The 20,731-nt window shown below is 49.3% G+C and overlaps 2 protein-coding genes and 1 long non-coding RNA gene across 3 annotated transcripts; 2 read left to right on the forward strand and 1 right to left on the reverse strand.

Moving 5' to 3' along the window:
* The first annotated feature begins 756 nt into the window (after window positions 1-756).
* Window positions 757-6,994, forward strand: LOC109318624. The gene is made up of 4 exons (XR_002103290.1): window positions 757-771; window positions 4,632-4,640; window positions 6,542-6,543; window positions 6,915-6,994. It is a non-coding gene; the product is annotated as an uncharacterized LOC109318624 (long non-coding RNA).
* On the reverse strand, window positions 6,165-16,293 carry NUDC (nuclear distribution C, dynein complex regulator). The gene is made up of 9 exons (XM_019547976.1): window positions 16,158-16,293; window positions 13,855-13,932; window positions 11,137-11,340; window positions 10,660-10,746; window positions 10,160-10,273; window positions 9,539-9,733; window positions 9,056-9,139; window positions 8,348-8,466; window positions 6,165-7,021 (listed from the first exon to the last, which is right to left on the reverse strand). The coding sequence occupies exons 1-9, from the start codon at window positions 16,251-16,253 to the stop codon at window positions 6,970-6,972; spliced, it is 1,029 nt and encodes a 342-aa protein (XP_019403521.1). The 5' UTR covers window positions 16,254-16,293; the 3' UTR covers window positions 6,165-6,969.
* Window positions 16,294-17,620: 1,327 nt separating this feature from the next.
* NR0B2 (nuclear receptor subfamily 0 group B member 2) lies at window positions 17,621-20,635 on the forward strand. The gene is made up of 2 exons (XM_019547977.1): window positions 17,621-18,948; window positions 19,674-20,635. Exons 1-2 carry the CDS (start codon window positions 18,429-18,431, stop codon window positions 19,952-19,954), a joined length of 801 nt encoding a protein of 266 aa, XP_019403522.1. The 5' UTR covers window positions 17,621-18,428; the 3' UTR covers window positions 19,955-20,635.
* The last annotated feature ends 96 nt before the right edge of the window (window positions 20,636-20,731 follow it).

Here is a 20,731-nt window from a genome sequence, read left to right on the forward strand (position 1 = left end):
CTCATTCTTTGGCAGTTTTAAATCGCTCCATGAGTGATTGTGCTTTTAAATCGGATGGATGGAGGGCACTACTGCTGGGATCAAGGAGGGAAGGGGAGGGTGCCCTTCAGTTGGCTAGCAGCAGCACAAGTGTCTGTATTTAACCATTCGGCAAAGTCTGTGTATGTTTGTTGAGTTGATTTCAATGCAACCTGTTATCTGGGGAGCAGCAAGGGCCTGTACCAGTGAAGGAGCTTCTTGGGAGCTGGCTGGGTGTTAGTTGGAATTGTGGGGACTGATACAGGGGACCCTTGAAAGAAAGCTCGGACTCAGATCCTCCATGTTGAGTGTCCAAACCCTCTCATGAAAGGCCAGGAGGGTAGCCAGGGCTTTTTTTTTTCCCTGACCCCCTGACTTGAAGGACCAGTTTTACGCTTTATTTCATTTTTCTAACTAACAGGTAGTTTGCGAAGTCCCAATCCCTGCTACAGACCAGCTCCTGTACCCAATGCTGCTGGGGTGGAGTGATAATACTGAGCCCTGGCTCCCAAGACGAAGGCAGGGCTGGGTGCCTGTGTTAGAGCAACTAACTACCTTCTCAGTAGATTTTTTTTTTTTTCCCCAAAGGTGATAGTAGGAGTGGGGGAATTAAGAATCGGTATCAAGCCCTTCTCTCCTTTGTAAGGTGCTTCCTAGTGACGGGCAGGCATCAGTAATATTGACTTAACACCTGCTGTTTGCCTGGAAGTGTTTTAAAACCATAGTAACTTCCTGGATCAGGGCAGGGGCCTCGTCCACTGAACCCTACAGTGTTCCATTTCTGAGATGCCATTTGAATGATACTGCAAACCTACCATCTCTGTTCACTACGTCGGGGCAGCCTTTTTGGCAGGTGTGCTACAAATTTAAGGCCCATGTCCCCCCTGGGTGCCACCCGATCCCCCTCCTCTGCTCGAGATGCTGCTCTTTTCTGTTCCCTATCTGCCACTGTGTTCCAGTCCTGTTTTCCCCACTTATGAATGGGCATGGCATGACTTTGCAGCATCTTTTTACTACTGAAAGCCAGTAATGCTTGCTGTCAGTCAAATGACCTCAGCCCCTTAACTGCAGCTGGTGCCGCAGTGCTAGGTAGGATATTCAGTGATACTGAGGAGGACTGCTAACTGTCAGAGCAAGGCCATCATATTACAAGAGAAACCAGCAACTGGGGAGGGAAGGGATTTTCAGGCTGACTGTTTTGATCATCATCACATATGCTTCCCCCTAGCACTGAATAACCACCTCTGAGAAGAGGCCTTCCTCCTTGCTGTTTAGCTGAGGTCTTGTACAAAAAAGCCAGGGGGGATTGTTCTCCTGTGAGACTGTCAGAGTCACAATGGTCCCAAGTGTCAGTGCTTCTAACTGGCTCAAGCCTCTTAACTGCACATATATCTGCGGACTCCACAGGAACCAGTCCTGCTGAACACTCCTGGCAGCCTTTAGCTTCAGCCTTACACAGGTTCTTCTAGGAGGCACACCTGTGAAAGGACTTCCTTCTGGGAGCTTGAGTCAGCAGCTTTGTTTCCCTGTTGCTTTGTTTAATGTAGTTGGGGCTTGGCTTTGGAGGAAGAGGAACATCAAGTCTGCTCAGAGAGCAGCACCTTCAATCTGTTTCTCTTTATGCAGTCACAGCCTAACTGTGCCCTTGGTACAAGCCTGGTAAAGTGTAAGTCATTGACCTGAGCAGATGCACTAGTACCCCCACTGCAGGTCATGGGTGATGCACTTGGACGCTGTCTCTCTACCAAAATACGAGACTCGTGCAAACCGTATGCACAGTCCCCCGCCATCAAATGTGTGACACCAGTTGTAGCATTTTGTTAGCTAGGAGAGGGTCTCATGAATGAACAAGTGCCACAAGGATATTTCCAACTATTTTAGTTGGTCTAATAAAAGATATCAGATTTACCCAAAGAACTTTGTCTGCCTAGGTCCTTAGACCAACATGGCTACAACCAACAACCTCAAGCTCCACAATGTGTTAATCAGTTTTAGAAAGTGCCATGATCTTCCCCTGCCCCTGGAGCTCGTGAATGGCCTCTTTCTGTGTGGACCAGCAGTTGGGAAATGGCCAGTTTATTTGGATTTTTATAGCCCAGTCCCCAGAAGTTTGTCCCCATCACCTTAGGACTGTGGACTTCTCTTCCAAGTCAAAGGAGACTCATTTAGTTGTCTAATGCTTTTGTTTTCTCCTTCAGGGCTCTGCCATTTAATAGCTTTGTTATAAAGCCCTGGATGTCTCCCAAATGATTTAAGTTACTCTACAAACCTCAGCAGCTGAGCCAAGTCTGGGGTGAAGTGCGGTAGGGGAGGGGAATTGGAGAATCTCCTTTTGAATCTGGCAAAATCCTTTGCAATGAGTCCTACAGGCTTTTCTAAGTAGGAAGGAACGAGGCAACTTCTGCAGTCAGGACCACCATAGGGCAGTAGTCAGCTACGTATGTAAGGCAGTGTTTCCCAACCTTTTCCAGCCCAAGGCACACTCACATTAATACAGATTTTCTGCAGCACACCTGTTAAGGTACTCCCCATCTTCAGCTGTAGCTCATTGCTGTGGCAAAATTCCACGGCAGACCTGGTCATTTCTGACAGCACACTATTGTGCCGCTGCACATGGGGAAACACTGGTGTAAGGTACCACAGTGGAGCCCCAAGGGCTCCAGTTCAAGGCTTACGGACCCATCCCTGTTGTTTGTGCTTTTGCTGTTACTCGGAGTGGTGCAACCTCCTCTTTTCTGTCCAAACTTGGCTGCTGTTAGAAGTCTGATGCGTCTCTTGGGCAATGCCAGTGCCTCTCGCACAATGACCTTTGATCAGTTGGAGCCTGTATCCAGAGCAGGGCAGTGGGCCTGGGGGGTATTGCCCTCACAACCCTATTCTGAAAACACCAGTCTTTCAAGTTAGACCTGCTCAGCCTCACGTTTAGGACTTTGTGGCAGCACAATATTGAATGTGCTGAAAGCACTTTTCTTCTCCTGTGGGTGGCAGTAATGCCCCAAGTTGTCCAAGGGTACTTGGATCCAGATTCTTCCCCGATCTCCTGCTCAGTGAGAAGCCTCAGTGACTGCCAAGGGCTCGTTACAGAGTTTAATATTTATCCAGCTTAAATGCGGAAAGGTTGGATGTAGGATCTTGGGCTTGTGGAGCATACTAATCTATTTAACTGCTGCCTTACGATATAGGAGGGTCTGGAGCTTGGTCACTCACTGAACCACTTAGCCACTGAAATCACCTGGAACCAGCAGCTTTTTTCCTGCTTTTGTTGCAGTCATGCTGAAAGGAAATGAGCAACTGGGATGGCTTTGTTCAGAGCTGTCCTGAGGGGAAGTCAATGACACCTGGGTAGCAGCACAGGACAAGGGCAGCAGGGAGAAACACCTTCTGTTCCGCTGGCTGGCAGGGGCGAAGTCCAAGGGCTTGGGCCCGAGGCCAGCTTTGGTTCACAAACACAGCCTGGGACATTCACCTGTCCTCACATTATAAGGGCTGAAAACTGTCCTGTTCCCCAAACTGTCTTGGCTGCCTGGAAGCTAACCACCACCTCTTTCATCCTCCAGACAGCAGCAGGCCTGCTTTGCTGTGGTGAATTTAGTCACTTATTAGCTCCTGCGATTGGCCTCTATAAAAGGGGAGTCTAGTGCCAAAATGGAATAAGAAATTATTTGATTTGAGATAAGGATCGGGGTTGCCAAACCAGGCCACCAGGTGCTGCGCAAGCTGTGATTTGTACGTGAACACTCGCAAAGCGATCAAGGACAGCCGAGTTCAGTGCAGGGAAGGGTTGGTGAAGCAAAGGAAGGCTGTGTTTAAATTGAGATGCTTCTGTCTGTTTCTAATCAATTCAGCCACAGGCTGGCTCCAAGTAGCCCTGAAGATGAACTGGGATGTGACCTACTGAATTTTCCACTACCTATTTTGATCTGCTCCCCATAAGTATGGTGCTAGATCAGGAAGGATTTTAGTGCCTTCAGCTGAGTATCAGCCCCCCACCAGCCCAGGACTGCTGTAGGCTTGTTTAGGGCTGAAGCCTACCCACCCTGCGTCCACTCCTCAGTCAAGCAGGGAGGCAAAACTAGAATCTCCTGGCACTGACAGCTCCCAGACAGGGATGAGGTGGCACTGGTGAGCTCATAAAGACGTGGTTCAGGGAGCGGTAGGGTGCAGCTGCAGGCTGCTCTGCTGGATGACCAGCCCCTGCACCTGCCTGTACTTGCTCATTAGGAGGGGCTAGATGCTAATCCCAGGGCAAACACATGGGCCTACCTTGCATTTTACACCTGCCAGTGTTCCAGGTCAAGAGACAGATCCAGGCAAGTGCAGAGGGGCCTGCCCTTCAGTGACTCCTGCCTCCCTGAACTGCAGTTCAGAATAGGGACAAGCCTCAAGGCATGAAGAGCTGGCAAGCAGACCTGGCTTACTTGCCTCTCATACTGAAGCATGGCTGAGGCGAGCCTGGCATAAATAGGCACTTTGGGAGCTCAGTACAAGGCAAGGAAAAGTTGTCTTAGATCAGCTATGCAGCTTGTAGGGGCAGGGTAGAGAAGAAAGGCTTATATGCACTCAAGATGTCTGGCTTGGTTGATGTATACTCCTCCACATCACTTTTTGCTAAGATCTGCCATGTAGCACCTCACTAAGCAGTAATAGGACTGAAATACGGCAGGGCAGGAAGATGCAGTTATAGCCCCTACATAAGGGTTCAGGTCAGTGTAGGCAGAGACTTTAAAATAGCGCTACAGATGAAGGCGTCTGACAATGGGACAGTACAACAGCCCTCTGGGTAGCTTACCAGCCTGGCTCCACATTTCCTGTTCCAAGACCCATGCTGCTGCGGGAGCTGACTGGCCTTGGGTCAGTGCAGCTTGGCCCACTCTGTCTCCTGCTACTATACAGTGGAAACAAAGAGCCCAGGCACATTGACAGTGGACTTTAGCACTTTGTCCACCCAGTTCCTTGGCTGATGCCAGAAGGCAGCTCTCCACCCCCACATAGAGGAAAGTTACAGGTGTGAAACATGTTCTACTCCAAAACTCACAGCTTACAGTGGTTATGAGTGGCTCCATTCACAGCTGCATAAAGTGGGTGGTATGGAAAGCTGCCTCAAGCTGCTTCCTTGGTGGATCAGCATAGAGGAGGCCTGTGGCAAGGGTGATACTTAGTGCAGTCTCACAGGCCCCTACTCACAGAGAATGGCCCCACACAGGGAGGGTGGGGAGTCCTCTGACCACATCATTTTCAAGGTGCCAGGATCTATGCACTTCAGTACAGGCCACCCAGAAGTGGTTGCTCTCGTGCTTAGGCTGATTTCACTTCCCTCCCAGGTGTTTAGGACCCACCATCCTGTCCAGAACCAGCTGGCCTAGGCACAGTTAGAGAATCCTGGACCCAATCAGTAAAATCTTTGGTTTTAATTCTGGTTCTCACTTCCTTTGACTATAGCAGCATCAGCCCAGGTCCTTGGCCCAACTTATCCCTAGAGCTACCGCCGATAACATGGCTGCCTGCCCCAGTGCCCAGGAAACAAACATACATCCACAACACACATCTGTCACCTTTTTCCTTTATGTTACAGCTGCAGTTTTAACAGGTTTGAACATGCAGAATACACCTCACTCTAGTCAGCAGGGAGACAGTGCAGGGGCACTCACTGGTCAGTCACCTCTCAGAGAAAGACTCTTGGAAAATGCTGACTTCAGGTGGGTGGCAGATCAGGCTTCCCTGAAGAATGCCAGCGCAAGGGGCTCCGTCCTGCCTCCCTAGGAACTGGAAACCCTCAGTGTTCCCCTTCCACAACACAGGGGAATCCCAGCACACTCTTCAGTCTCATCAGGGTCCCAGCTCTACAACTCAGTGAGGGTCAGCTTGTCTCACTTTCACCAACGGCAGCCAGCAAGGTGAGAGACAGCCAGTCTTTGTCTGCAAGTCAGCCAGCAAACCAACCCATCTCATGCATGACTGCACCAGAGCCTGCCACAGGTAAGAGGTTATGGAGCCAGGGTTAACCTTCTCCCCACACAATTTTGAGCACCAATGCAATGGTTATGATGGGACAGTGACATACAGCTTTACTGGTTTGGATCCAGGGGACTGGGAAGGAGAAAACTTCTATACTGGGGAAACAAGTTTTTAAGCCAATAATGTTTGCCTCCACTAAGGACCAAGGGTGAAAGCAGTCTGTGAGGTGGCTGGCTTCCCTCATGGCAAGGAGATGAAAAATGAGAGCAGTGGCCAACTATAAGTTAGCAAGCCTTTCCATGAGGAAACAGGCCAGCCCAGCAGGAATAGTTAAGGGACTTAGCTAGTAGGAACAATGGTGTATCACTAGAGACCAGACCAACAGCTGACTCAAGAACTGACAACCTCTGGCTCAGCAAACCTCTCAAAATACAGTTGGGGGAGTGCTACCGTGTCAGGTAAGAAGTCCAGAGGTGCTCTGAAGTCATCTGTACCTGATTGTTTTGAATAATATACAGCAATAGGCACATTGAGGGAGGGGAAGCAGCAGCAGCAGGAGTTTGTTCAGACGTGCTGTGACTCCATATTTTCAAAGCCATAACTCAAATGGTGTTAGTCAGGAGAGTGGAATAGTAGCCCAAAGAGCCAGATGAGAGCTGAGCAACCTCTCCCTCCCCCAGGAAGATGTTCTAGCACATCTTACTCTGACTCCGCTGTACTTCCCTCCCCCCGTCCCCCAGCACAACAAGGTCCCTCCCTAACTGGGTAACATGCTCTCATAGACTAAGCAACTGCTAGACACTGGTACTTCACACTAAGCCTTGCATTTTGCTGGAGAGATGACAAGTGAGGAGATGACACTCATGAAGCTGTTTCCACAGCAAGCTGGGTTGGGGAGAGGCTGGGGGAGAAGAGGGGTGGGGAGTGTTTATTCACCCAAGGCATCCTGCCCCCACTCAGTGGATTGGCTGAAGGAAAAGGAGAAAGAAGAGGAGCTCAGTTGAATTTAGCTTTTGAGAAGTCCATTTCTGGGTGTTGTTCCATGAACCTGCAGGAGCAAAAGGAAAGGCAAGTCATGAACAGGGCAGTACACGTGCAATGGGACACTGTGGACTGACTATAGAAAGCTCAATGTTACCTAGGCATTGTCCCATCAATGTCTGTGCACAACCAACCCCTGGGTTCAGTGTTAGTCCCATTATTCACACGGCAGGGGTGTCCAATAAAGGAGATAGTGATGCCTTACTACTTTCAGTGTCCTTGGGCCTCCCTTTCGCTAGCGTGTGGGTCTCATTATCCATTCTGACTTGCACAGGAAAACTCCAGATGCAACATTATCCTCTTTCCTTCAATCCTCTGTCAGTAACACGTATTATTACACTATCAAGGCTAACAGGTGTAAACAACTAGCAGTTATTAATTATCAAACGTGCCCTTGGTAACTATTACCTCCAGGACAGACACGTAGCAGCTGGAATATTGACTGTAGGACGTAGGGGAGGTTATGATCTATGCTTAGATCATAACTGCATTCTTGCATGGTACTAAGGTGGTCAGGGACACCTCTGCTGCTGTGATGGTCAGAGAAACACCACTCTGTCAGGCCAAACCAACTGCTCTTCTGGCAAACTAGGTGACTCTGCTTGCCGAGAATGCACGCTGTGTCCCCACAGCAGGCTTTCAACTTGAACGAGCTCCTGCAGCCCTGACCTAGAACAAAGCTGGAAACCACTCTACCAACAGTGGCTGAACCTGTGGAAATAAGCCCAGGAAAGAGAACCTATAGGGGATGACCCTACTACACTAATCCTTGTTTCACCCTGGAGGCAAAAAGCAGTTATGGTCATACAAGGGGAAAGCTGCATGACCCATAGTTACCCACTGCCAGGCCCAGCAGCTGTGATGTTCACCCTACATGGCCTTGGAGTTCTGTGAGTAATTTTCCTGCCAAGGTGCAGTTACGCTAAACAGAGCTATAAAGACATAAAAGAGCTATTGGCTTGGAGACAACTAAGACTGTGGGAAGGGAGGAGGAGAGATTATCTGGGCTACTGGATAGAGGGAGATTAAGGAACCATTGAGATCATATTAAAGTTCATTGGAGATGGAGCCTCCAGCCCCGACGCCACTGACTTCATCTTGCCCCCTGGACTTGAAACCAACCTTAGGTCAAGGCTGTCCCCAGAATAATTGAGTAGAATTTTCTACTGCTGTTTCTTGTTAACCTAAGTCTAGTGTCAGTGATTCAGCCTTCCACAGTGAGTGTCAGAAAAATCTCAGGTCCAGTCAATCATTCCTCTCCCTCCTATGTATGCAATAATGCGCAAGGTGTTTGAGGATGGGAGTACTCTCAAAAGGGACTGGCTCTACATACTTTTTCAGTATGTCCTGCTTCTTCTGTTCATCCGATGTTGGGAGCCCCATAGACTTCTGTCGTTGGTCATACATCATCTTCTCTACCATGCTGCGAGTTTCACTGTCCAGGTCTGATAACTAAAACCAAGACAATTCTGTTATAAAGGAAAACACCAATCCCCTTGATCTTCATGCGTAACTGCAGGTTACAGTGGATTACACTGCAGTAAAACTTTTAGGAGAATGCAGATCCTTTAAAAGCAGGACAACAAGCAAACTGCAGATATGCTATTATGAAAGCTAACCTTAATTCCACTGCAGTAGTTCTGTTCCATTCAGATTGCATGGTGGCCTCATACATTACATTTCTAATGCCATCTTCTTTAAAGTAGCCAAAGCAATTGCATACTTTTGAATTCTTCTGCTTGTAGTACAGCAACCCCCAACCCCCAGTCACATACTATATACAGTCTCAAAACATTCAGCCGCACCAACACACAGAAGAATGGTTTCCCAAGGATTCAGGGTGAGTCTGTGTCCCTCTTTGCATTCTCCCAGGAGAACACTCAGTGGATACAGTGCATATAGCCTTTATAGCTAGTGATGTGCCTACAGTGATACAAGTTGAGACCAAGTCATAAGAACAAAGATGCACACCTTTTTCTCAAGTCTCACGCACATGTGCGCCTTGATCAGCAAAGGTCAAAGAGGACAGATGCAGTTTTACCTTTGAGTTCTCTGGGTTGATTTTCTTGGTGTTAATTTCTGGATCCGTGGAGACAAGCTTATTCCACCATTCCATCTTATTGATCTGAAGGCAAGAGAATGCAGTAAAGAACACATACAACTGTTTCTCTGAATATGCTCATATACAGAGAAGCAAGTCTCTCTAGAAGAACCCTAGTGTTTTGACAATGGCCCCAAGAAAGCCTAGATAGGCGACTTCCCCATTCCCAACCACTGTGAGTTAGCAGCAACTAGCAGCAATTTCCACTGCTGGCAAGGCTGCAAGCAGCAGGGTCTAACCATGACTTATACTATCAACAGAAGGGATACAAAAAGGATACCAACATCAACAGAACCTGCTAGCAGGCACCACATACGTTTCCGTGGACCCCAGCTCTGGTAGGTTTATGTTGGGCCTTCATCATCACTGGACCTGATGTAGTCACTACAACCTAAATCCCAAGTCCTTTTCACCCTGATGTACCTTCTCCAGGTGCACAGTGACTGTTTTCCCATCTTCAATCAGCCAAGAGCTCTCCTCCACCTTCACTTCATTGTAGAGGTCTCCATCAATTACAGGGGGGTGACCTTTCAAGCCCAGTTTCAGATGCCGTCTTTGGATGTCCACAATCACATCTTTCCCCTTCAGCCGGAAGTTCACCTTGAATGGGACTGCCAGCTGGGCAAGAGAAAGCCAGGTGTGAGGAGGGGGCTTCTCCCTCTGTGCTGCTGCTTTAAGACAATCTACCCCACTAGAGGCACATGAGGTAAGAGAGGCGCCTTGTGGGAGTGAAAAGGTGAAGGCAGAAATTTGTCAACATGGTGCCCAACATGCTTGAAGACGACGTCACAGTAGAGGCATAACATTTCACCAAAATCCTATCTTAGAAAATAAAGAAAGGTAGAGGCAAGGCTGGCAAAAAGCTCTTGCTTAACTATCATGTCCTCACTGTGCCATGGGCGTGCTACAGCTGGACACAGTTATTAACTGCTCTCTGGGCTAGCTGCCTTGCCGTTGAGCAATAACTTCACAATTCATAGTGGTATCTGCCCTCAGGTATCCAGGTTACAGTTCCTCATAGCCCCAAGTGGAAGCAGCACTTACATCCATCTCAGAAAGGGTCTGTGTCCACCTGTAGTTTGGAAGGTCAGCCCCATTCCCAGAGTTTGGTTTCATTTTCCCTTTATCCTTCTCATCTTCTTCCTCTTCCTCCGACTCCTGATCAGAAAATTTCAGCATCAGCAAAGAGGTTCCTGAGCCTGCCTATACCTTCCACTACTATCATCCCTTTACATTCACACAGGGGTCAGTACCGCATTTGCTGGCCCACGCGCTTCCTAGAGATCCAGCCTCAAATGCGAAAGCAGAAGTTTCCATTACACCAGGTTTAAACATTCCTGGATGCCTCTTGCACTGTGCCAAGCAGACAGGGAGTGCAGATGGCAGTCAGTAAGGATCTCCAACACCCGCTCTTACAACAAAAGCAACGGAGCGACCGCTTGGATGGCACACCTCACCCAGGCCACCTCAATGCTGGTCAGGCTCTGACCCACCTCCTTTCCCCCACCACCCAGCATAGGGATGAGTCTCTGTGGATACATTACCTGTTTGCTAGAATCTGGAGAGTCTGTTTCATGCTCAGAGGGTTTTGTAGAGACATTGTTATTCTCTTCTTCTTTTCTCTCTTTTTTCTATTTAAAATAAGAAAGATACCACCCCCACCCCAAAGAATGACTGGTCAGCTGATGAGGTCTGTGGCACTAAGTGCTGTTTAGAATTGCAGCACTAGGTGGCCCCATTTCCTTCTCGAGATAAAGTAGCAGGGTTGTACATGACTCAGAGCCACGTGAAACTAGAGCTAAAGGGTTTCCAGCCCTCAGTGTACTTTGTAAAATGAAAGCCCTAGCATTCAAAAGGCTCATTCCCCTCCGTCCCCCTGATATCTGTATAAGAACAAAGCTTCTGACAGAATGATAACAGTCATTTCTCATAGGGCTGCACGTAGCCAACTGAGCAGACTCTAGCCCCAGATAAGCTCTCTTACAATACAGATGGCAACCCACACATGCTACAGCTGTCACCTGGTTGAGTTCCAGTTGCAACTTTTCTGCCTCCTCCTCTGTAAGCTCTTTGATTTTTGGCTCGTTGGCTTCCTGCTTTGCTTCTCTGGCAAGTTTCGCAGCCCGTTCTGCCTTCTCACGACGTTCAACTTCCTGTTGGGCTTTTTTCTCCTTCTGCTCCTTCTGCGCCAGCTTGTTGTGGTGGTTGAAAGTATCTGTGATAAGCTGAAAACAAAGACCCCCTCAGGGACTGCTGACTTTTAAAGAGGCACCCAAATGGGGGCTGGTGATAATCAGCTCCCACCCACCCAGCTGCATGGCAGATACCTGTTCCTCAGCAGTACTGATGTGAAACTATTGCCTTCCTTCCCCCCTCCCCCACAGTATTTGATAGAATATTTGAGAAAACTCAGTGTCCAAGGCTTACTCCCTGACCAGTCTTACTTATGCAGAGCACACTACCCAGTCCAGGAAGTAAGGACTCCTGTGGTGCACACACTCACACCAGGGCAAAATGAATGCAAAACCCTATGATAGACCAGACAGAATACAACCGCTGCAGTTCACAGATGGACATGGCAGGGTGATGCTCAGGACCCAGGTCTGGGCCAGAAATTCATTGTAGCATCTTAAACTATTCATGTGGTCTTTGTGCCTCACTCCTCTGCACAAGGAGGACAACACGACCCTAACTCATCAGGGGACTCATAAGGCTTTGATAACTGCCAGACTTGTCAAGTCCTTTGACAACTCTAGATGGAAGAAGTCATGCAAGTGAAACATGCTTTCATGAACTGGATGTAGACACAAGCCAGGTACATTAAGGAAGGCCATGTCAGCCTGAACTTTCCCCATGTGTTACAGAATGGACTGAACACACATTCTCTAAATCCCCCGCCATAATTTCTAGGAGAGGCAGCTGAAAAATATCACTGAGGAATAAATTCATATATAATCTCTCCAAGCAATCTCAAGTCTCTTGTATTCCAAGGACTTAGGTACAGCTGTGAAAGGCAGAACATCAAAGTCTACAATGTAAAGGACTGTAGCATCCAGAGGCAGAGCTGAGTAAACAGGCAAGAGGCCAACCTGGAGCAATAACCCAGCTATTGATAATACCACAGGTACCATGCAAGACAGCACGTAGTGAAACTCAGTCTTCCTACAGGCATGAAGGTAATACTTCCACAGGAAGGAGACTATCCAGGGTCAGGAGCCAGATCAGAGGGAAAAGAAGATCTCTTATGCCAAGGAGTAAGATATTAATTCAAAGAAGTTCCAGGGACATGATAAGCCCCTTTCAGGATGAACTATCCCAGAGCAGCTTACATAATCAAACCCCCAGCTACTTACAGCACTGACTGCAGACTGCAAGGATGAAGAAGAGATTATGAAGCCTTTGCCTACAAACACGGGAGAACAACCAAGTCTCCAAAGAGCCATAAAAATACCAGGCAGGTCCATCATGTTGGCAGGAGAATGGAAGGGGATAGGAGTCCTTCTACAATCTTTCCCCAATCTCAAAAGGTAGTTCAGCCTGGTGGTTTCCCTCCTGCTAGATTGAATTAAATGTTTCAGGCCCAAGGGGCTGTGTTAAGAGTTACAAAGGGGAAGGAGGGGGGGAGTGGGAGAGAATAAATGGCTTCTTCAAGCTCTAGCTGGGGGACTGTGTTGACAGAGACACAATCAGCAAGGGCTTGTATTCAGTGTCCTTTCTTCAGAGGTTCACAAAACACTTTACAAAAAACAGTACCTGGAGAATTCTAGTCCAATTACAGAGGGGGCACTGGGGCAGGGAGCCACTCCCTCTTATGTAGTGCACAGAAGCCAGGAATCCTGACAGTCAGTCCCTGCCTCTAGCCAATTCCTTAAAGCTCCTCTTGCTTATGATCTGGAGTGCCAGTCAGCAGAAGCTCTAAATACAGTGCTAATCATCATCATACACTGATTCTACACATATATGCCTGTTCCTGTGAGATGGAGGAAGATTTGTCCCTAAAAAAAAAACCTCTTGCAGCTCTTTTACAGATTTCACTCATATTCACCCTAGCACTGTGTTGGGGTTTCCCCTCCCCACCTCCCCCCCTTTGCAGGTTAGGCAGCAGGTATATTCTACGCAGCACCAGTAATTGTAATCTTTTCCTCTATATATGACACGGCAGCATTTCCTAAGCTATGTTCTGAAGCCACCCACTGGTGAGGCTGTAAAGTATCAAGTGTGTATCACATGCTACTAGCTTTTCCTCATTTTGACCAGCTCCAGTGCCCCAACACATTTAGATTGTATCAGTCCTGCACTCAGAGGTACAGGGGCAGCTGCATGGGCAAGGAGACGGACTTTGCGCTTTTCTAAGATGAACAAATAAGTTAAACTAGGGTTATCGATCCCACAGTATCTGTCACCGTTAAGTCAGTGTGTCTGGCAGGCTTGCTTTTCAAACAACCCTTTGGCCACAGCGTGACAAAAACCTTCACCATTGATATTATTCAACAAGCAAACAAGCTCAGCCATGGACAAGGGCAGCTCACTCCTACCTTGTTTCACTGGTATATTTCTGCAGCATCACAAACATTAGGCACAGTCTGAAGATACCACATGGTACCAGGAAGAAAGCACTTTGTGGCACAAAGGTCAGATGTCTGCCAGAGGCAGGAAGCATCTTGACGTGAACAGCTGGCCCGCGCATATAAAAATAAAACATAAGGCTTTGTGAGGGGGAAGGATTTTTTGTTTTTTACCTTCTCTGCCACTCCATCTTCTCCACCTGTGAAGAAATCTGTTTTCCGTCTCAGGAAACTGAAGAACGTGTTAACAAGCTGGAAAAAGAAAAACACAAGACAGGTAACTTTAAGAGACCTGAATTAAAGAGTCTGAACTGCAAAAGAAAGCCTACAAGGAAAAGGAGCAAATCTAGATCTTAGCAGTATTGCGATGAGCAAGTTTTCATTCAGCAGGTAGCCGAGAGAACAACTTCTCACTTCCTTGTTCTACTTCCAAGCAGCTGATCTAGCAGAATCTTTACATGGTCACTCCAAAATTTGGTGGAGCATTTTTGGCCTTTTCATCTAATTACTTTTCACAGGAAGTCCACAGAAACAGAGAGAAGTAGCAGCTTGAACACGGCACAACTGAAGAACGGCATTGCATACTGATCCAGATATATGGGATGTGAAGAAAAAGAACCACTTTTATCAGTTGGCTCTGACAGATTATATTAGATTAGACATGGTGCTCACCAAGATTGTCTCTGCCCACACCTCAGCTGGAAGCAGTGCAATGCTGGTATAAATAGTTTTGCTATTAGTTTCCATAGCCAATGTGCGCAGAAACTCATTCCCAAGAACCACAATGACTCAGCCTTCCTATACCTTATCCTCCTAGGTTGCTTGAAGCACTGTGTACCAGTCACCACAGCAACCATTTGATTGGGAGGATCAGCAGCAAAGAAACCCCTTCTACAGGGGCCAGGGAAATTGCATTTTTATTTCAACACAGTTTAATTGCACCACAGCTACAGTCAGAGCACAGACAGGGCTCAGGGATCCGAGTGGCAAACGAGCCACCCGCAACACTGCTACTCAGCCAGCAAGCTTTTCATCCATCAGCCTGGATTTTACCTGAACTGCAGCATGAGGCAAGACCCTCGCCTTTCTTAGATAGCTGTCCAGCCCCCAAATGCCAATGGCGCCACGTTAATAATTAACGTAACAACCCATTTAACAACCCATCTCTGCTTTCCCAGCGCAACCACAGATGCCTCCTTTAAGCGCAAGGAGTTAAATGGAGGAAAACATTTGCAATGTTCAGGGATGCACTAACCGCTGGCAAACACTGGAAGGGCAGTCGGCACAGCACTGTCATGAATGTTCAGTGCTTCTAAAAGGACCCAGGAAGATGGGGTCCAAGCTGCTTAAGGACTCTGGATCTTTAAGAAGAGCAAGCTTCTACCACACTCTTCATGGACAAATCCCATGGCACTTTGCAAAGGTTGATGCCTTTGTCCCCGTTTCACAGACAAGAACATTAGGGCACCCCTTCTTATGTTCATGTGCTTTACTCTGATGTCCTGGTGAAAACAGTCAGCTTCATGAAGAACTTTTTTAGACTCCGGACCAGCAAACCACGGACCGGAAGCAACTGGCATACTGAGGAGCGACAGCAAACCCTTTTTTAGACTCAGTCTAAAAAGAGGATTGGCTGCCGGTCCACAGTACGCTGGTCACTTCCGGACTTCCAGTCCAGCAGCCAGCCCTCCTGTGGACTGGCAGTCGACCCTCTGCGACCTGGAGGTTGGGAATCTCTGCTTTACTCACTTCACCGGAGCATGAGTCAGTGCTTTATACTTCTGAGAGAACCCATTAAAACGACATGTTTGGCAGCAGAGGGGTTGAGACTGCGTTACTCGAATGCCTGTAAAAGTAGCTGGCAGTACAGCTAGCCATCTGCTGGCGAGTCAATGAGCAGCTGGCAAAACCATTGGCTGACGAGTCCCCTCAGGAGAATGCCAGCGCTTGTACCAGGATGGGTGCAAAGCTGGACCATCCTCAGACAGAACAAGGAACAATGGGCTTGAGCTGCAGCAGGGAAGTTGAGGTTAAATATTGGGGGAAATGCTCTCATGAGGAGCATGGCGAAGCACTAGAACAATTTACCCATCAAGGTGGTGGACTCTCCATCTTTGGGGGGTTTTAAGATGTGGGTAGACCAAGCCTCAGCTGGGATACCGTAGCTGGGGCTGGTCCTGCTGGGAGTATGGGGTTCGGACTAGATGTGACCCCCCAAGCTCCTTTCCACCCCCATAGTCTACGAAATCTACGGAAAAATTCAATGTCCACGTGCTGAACCGTCCTGCCAGATTCAGCACAGGAGTGGACACGTTCTTGGCAGAAAGGGACATCAGGCGCCATCGAGCCCCGAAGCGAGGGGCACGGCCTAGACCTGAAACACTGGAGGCTGCAAGAGGAAGAGAAAGAGGAAGACCCCCGCCCCCGTGTGTGGGGCCGGGGTCCCAGGCAGCGCCCCCCCGGCCGGCCGACGCTACCTCCCGCACGCCGCCCTGGTGCTGCTGCGCCATGGCCAGGAGCATGCCATCAAAGCGGTCCTCCTGCTCCGCCGCCTCCTCCGCGCTCAGCCCCATGGCGACCCGCAACCGCTGCCCGCAACCCCTCGCCCGGAACCGGAAACGGACACCCCCCCACCAATCCTCGTGCCGTATTCCTCCCCCCTCGTTGATTGGCTGCCGCCGCGTCCAATTCGCGGGCGGGGGGAGGGCGCTTACCCCGGCACAGGCGCGCGGCGTCGGTTGCTATGGAGAGCGGCTTCGTCTCGCGCCTTCCAGAAACCTCTGCGGCTTCCGCGTGGCCCGAGGGGTTATAGGGCAGGGGTCGTGGGGTCATCGCTGGGTTAGGCCTTTAAAGGGATGGTTCGAAGGATTCGTGGGGGAAGGGGGTGACACGAGTGTTGGGGTCATAACCTTGCCTTGAGGTCAAAGGTCACAGAGGGAGAGGTCATCCCCAGCAGAGGCCATAGCTTCCCCTTAAGGGCAAAGGTCACAGAGATGGAAGAGGCCGTCCCTAGCCTCATAGCCTTGCCTTGAGGTCATCCCTAGCATAAGTCAGAGCCTCACCTTAAGATCAAAGGTCACAGAGCAGGGAGAGGTGATCCCTAGCAGAGGTCACAGCCTTGCCTTGAGGTCAAAGGTCACAGAGGGAGAGGTCATCCCTAGCAATGCAGGGTTGTGGGGAGGGGAAGACCCCCCCCAGTTGTGTGTTTTGTGCCTGTTTTCTCCTGTTTCGTTGCTCTCCCGTCCGGGCGGCTCTGTGGTGCGAGAAGACGGTGCGGGATAGATCAGGCAGGGGCCAATGCAGCGCAACGCAAACGCCGGGGCCCTGAGGAGCGAGGCTTCCCGACAAGAGAAGGCTGAAGCAGGAATCAATGGCAGCTTCAAACGCCCGAAGGGCAACGCACGGAGAGGGCGGAGACAGGCTGTAGGGAGCAGGACTGGGAGCCACGGCCTTAAGCTGAAGCAGAGGAAATTTAGCTTGGATATGACCTCCCGAGGTCCCTTCTCGTCCAGCCCCCTGCTCAAAGCAGGACCAGCCCCAACTACGTCATTCCAGCCAAGGCTTTGAGGTCTTAAAAACCTCCAAGGATGGAGACTCCCACACCACTCTGGGGAGCCTGTTCTAGTGCTTCACTACCCTCATACTGAAAGAGTTATTCCTAATCTCTAACCTCAGACTTTCTTTGCTGGAACATGAGCCTGTTGCTCCTTGTCCTGTCATCTGCCCCCACTGAGAACAGCCCAGCTCCATCCCCTTTGCAGCCCCCCTGCAGGGAGTTGAAGGCTGCTATTCAGTCCCCCTTGGTCTTCTCTTCTCTTGGCTAACTCCAATCCCTGAGCCTCTCCTCACGAGTCAGGTGCCCCATGGTGCCAAGCCTGTTTGTTCTGAGGGCTGTGGATATGGCCCAGACTTGGTCCCCCCCCCACCGTGTTTCAAGAGAAGGGAAGGAAGAGGCACTCTCAAAATGTTGGTTTAATTAAATCTGATTCTTAAACCCTCCTGTATTTTTCTGACACAAGGTACCCCAGGTCCCAGCCTTGATCCGAGTACCAGATGCCCTCAGTTCATTGGGTTTCTTTTCATTATCTGTAATAACAGCAGCCTGCTGTCAACAAGGTTAGACAAACAACCTGCTGATAACATGACTTCCAGGTTGCTCTTTCCAAGGCCAGAGCCTACAGGTTGTTTGCCACTGGGCTCCTGCTCCAGACAAGTGCTGTGTGTGCATGTGCACGCTCCTTGGCAATGACATCTGTCATATAGTACTGCCTGATTACACATCGGGGCCTTGGTACCATGGTACAGGCTGGGTTAACGACATTGTTTATCCTGTTTGGACAACTCAGATAAGCCAGCTGCCCAGCCTGCCATTCTGTCCCCATCCTCCTGGCCCTGGCTGGCACTTTCATTGAGAAAACACTTCTTGATGCCACGTGAAGAACTTGCTTCCCCAGCCAATCAGGCTAGAGTCAACTTGTTTTTTAATGAATGCTGCTTTGTCAAAGAGAGGTCAAGGGTGGAAGGGGGTGTTCCACTCACCGCCAGTGCCTTATAAGTACCACTGAGCATTGCAGCCAAAGGGTTGAGGCAGCTGAGCTCAGGGGAAGAGGCTGCAGTCAGAGAGCTTTGACAGGCACAGGAGTTTGCAGTTGTGCTTACAGATTCTTCCTGTCAAGCGCACCCAGATCACCTTCTCTTTCAGAGTCAGCAGGATCTGCTTGGTGGGCTTAGCTCTGAATAGAGGCAGCATGGAAGTGGACTATGAGAGATGCCAGTGCCACAGCAAAGAGAACCGGAATGCTATCCTCTATACCCTCCTGAGTCAAAACCTGAACCACAGTCATAGGCCATCCCAGCAGCGCTGCCGGTGCCAGAAGCATCGCACTGTCTGCCTCCAGACACCCCAGGTCACCTGCCAGGCGGCCTCTGATGTCCTGGTGAAAACAGTCAGCTTCATGAAGAACCTGCCCTCCTTCCAGCTGCTGCCCCGGGAGGACCAGCTCCTCCTGCTGGACAGTTGCTGGGCTCCTCTCTTCATTCTGGGATTGGTTCAAGAGATGGTGACATTTGACGTGATGGAGACCCCAGCCCCCAGCATGCTCAAGAACATTCTCCTCAATGGCCAGAGCAAGAGGCAGGAGCTTGAGAGGACACAACCCACCCTAGCTGGGGTGCAGCGGCTGCAGTGCTGCTTGAACACGTTCTGGAGCCTGGACCTCAGCCCTAAGGAGTATGCCTACCTGAAAGGAGCCATTCTTTTCAACCCTGGTGAGTGCTCTCAGCAGGGACAGAGGGTACTACACAAAGAATCTGGCCTGGGATGCTTCAAAGCACACGCACACAAGTGTGTATACGTGTGGGGGGGTATACACGTAAGCAATGGGGAGGATTATCTTAATGTCATTAATCCATAATGTTAACATTTCACACTTCATTCCAGTAGCTCAAAGGTAGGAAGAGTAGCCCCATTTTACAGACAGGGAGACCGAGGGTCAGACTGTTGTAGAGGCTAATTTCAGAGGTGCTAAGCATCCTTAATTCCCACTAACTACTGGAAATCAGTCCCTTGCCATATGCTTTGGGGAAATATTTTGAATAAGACCTTAGACAGTAAAGATCCCAGGGCAAAATTTGGAAAGCTGGAGTTGGCCCTAGTTTCACCGGTCAATATTTCTCTTCCATGGTTATGCTGCACAGTAGTAAAGAGCTCCTTCCACCACAGAAGTGGCTGCATCGCAGTGGTGCTGCCTTGCATGGTTTATGAAGTACTTTAGGGTCTCTGTGCTATAGATGTTTAAGGTGTGTGTGTTTCTGTCTGTTCACATGCGTGTGCTCAGTAGAAAGAAATTAAGCTTGATTGCAGCAGCAAGAATATGCCAAAATATTCCAGAGAGGTAGTCAAGTGCCAGTGAGTGGGATTGAGATTGGTGCTTAGGCTGGGAAGCAGGGCCCGTAATTCACATTTCAATTGTTCCTCCTTTCTCTCTCCCTAGACGTCCCAGGTTTAAGGGCCTCCTTGTACATAGAGAGTCTCCAGCGGGAAGCACAGAGAGCGCTGCAGGAAGTTGTAGGATCACTCCACCCAGAGGACCAGGGCCGCTTTGCCCGCATCTTGCTCATGGCCTCCACCCTGAAATCCATCTCTCCTGCCCTCATCACAGACCTCTTCTTCCGCCCCATCATTGGCAACACAGACATTGTTGAGCTGATCACAGAAATGCTGTATGAAATAACTGCCAAGCGGTCAGCTCTTTCATCACGTGTGGCACCCTGAGTGCTGCGTTTTGCATGTGCTTTCACAGGCATCTCCTGCTCACCGAGCAAGTAAAGTTAATCCGGGATTGGGACTTAGCGGAAAAAAATTGGACATTACCAAGAGCTGGCCTGGCATGTGTATTCCACTCAGAATCTGATCACAGATTCCTCAGCTAAGGCATAAAATCATTTCCTAACTTATCTGTCATTCAGCAGATGTTTACATCGGGCCTTGCTCCTGGTACGACATCAAACTCAGACTGCCAAGCTGTTTCTAAAAGTGCATGTGCATGGGAAGATAATGGTTCTGCTTCACGCTCCTGTAACTTGAAAACAGCTTGGCCAAAGCCCTTCAAACTTGCCAGGCAAAATCATTCTCTAAGCTGATACTTTCCATGGCAAATATTCAGGTCAAAAAGCATCAGTGGGAGAAAGGAGGGAATTGAAATTAAGGCTTCTAACCAGAGGAGGAGGTGACGGGAAGTTACAGCTTTAAAGAACGTGGTTCCTAGATGTGCTTTCCACCCCCAGCAGTTCATCACCTCAGTGGGAGCGGGGAGCACCGCAGGAAATGACCCTGCAGTACAGAATGGGTCAGATCAGAGCACAAGCCAGGATTTCCCTCCATGAGTCAGGGGGAAATCCTGGTCTCACTGAACTGAATGGGACTTCAACAGAACCAGGCTTCTCCTCCTCCATTCCAGATTCATAGATTCATAGATTCATAGATGCTAGGGTCGGAAGGGACCTCAATAGATCATCGAGTCCGACCCCCTGCATAAGCAGGAAAGAGTGC

This window comes from Crocodylus porosus, unplaced genomic scaffold, assembly GCF_001723895.1.
Source record: "Crocodylus porosus isolate Cpor-Errol unplaced genomic scaffold, CroPor_comp1, whole genome shotgun sequence".
In the NCBI taxonomy this organism is placed as follows: domain Eukaryota; kingdom Metazoa; phylum Chordata; order Crocodylia; family Crocodylidae; genus Crocodylus; species Crocodylus porosus.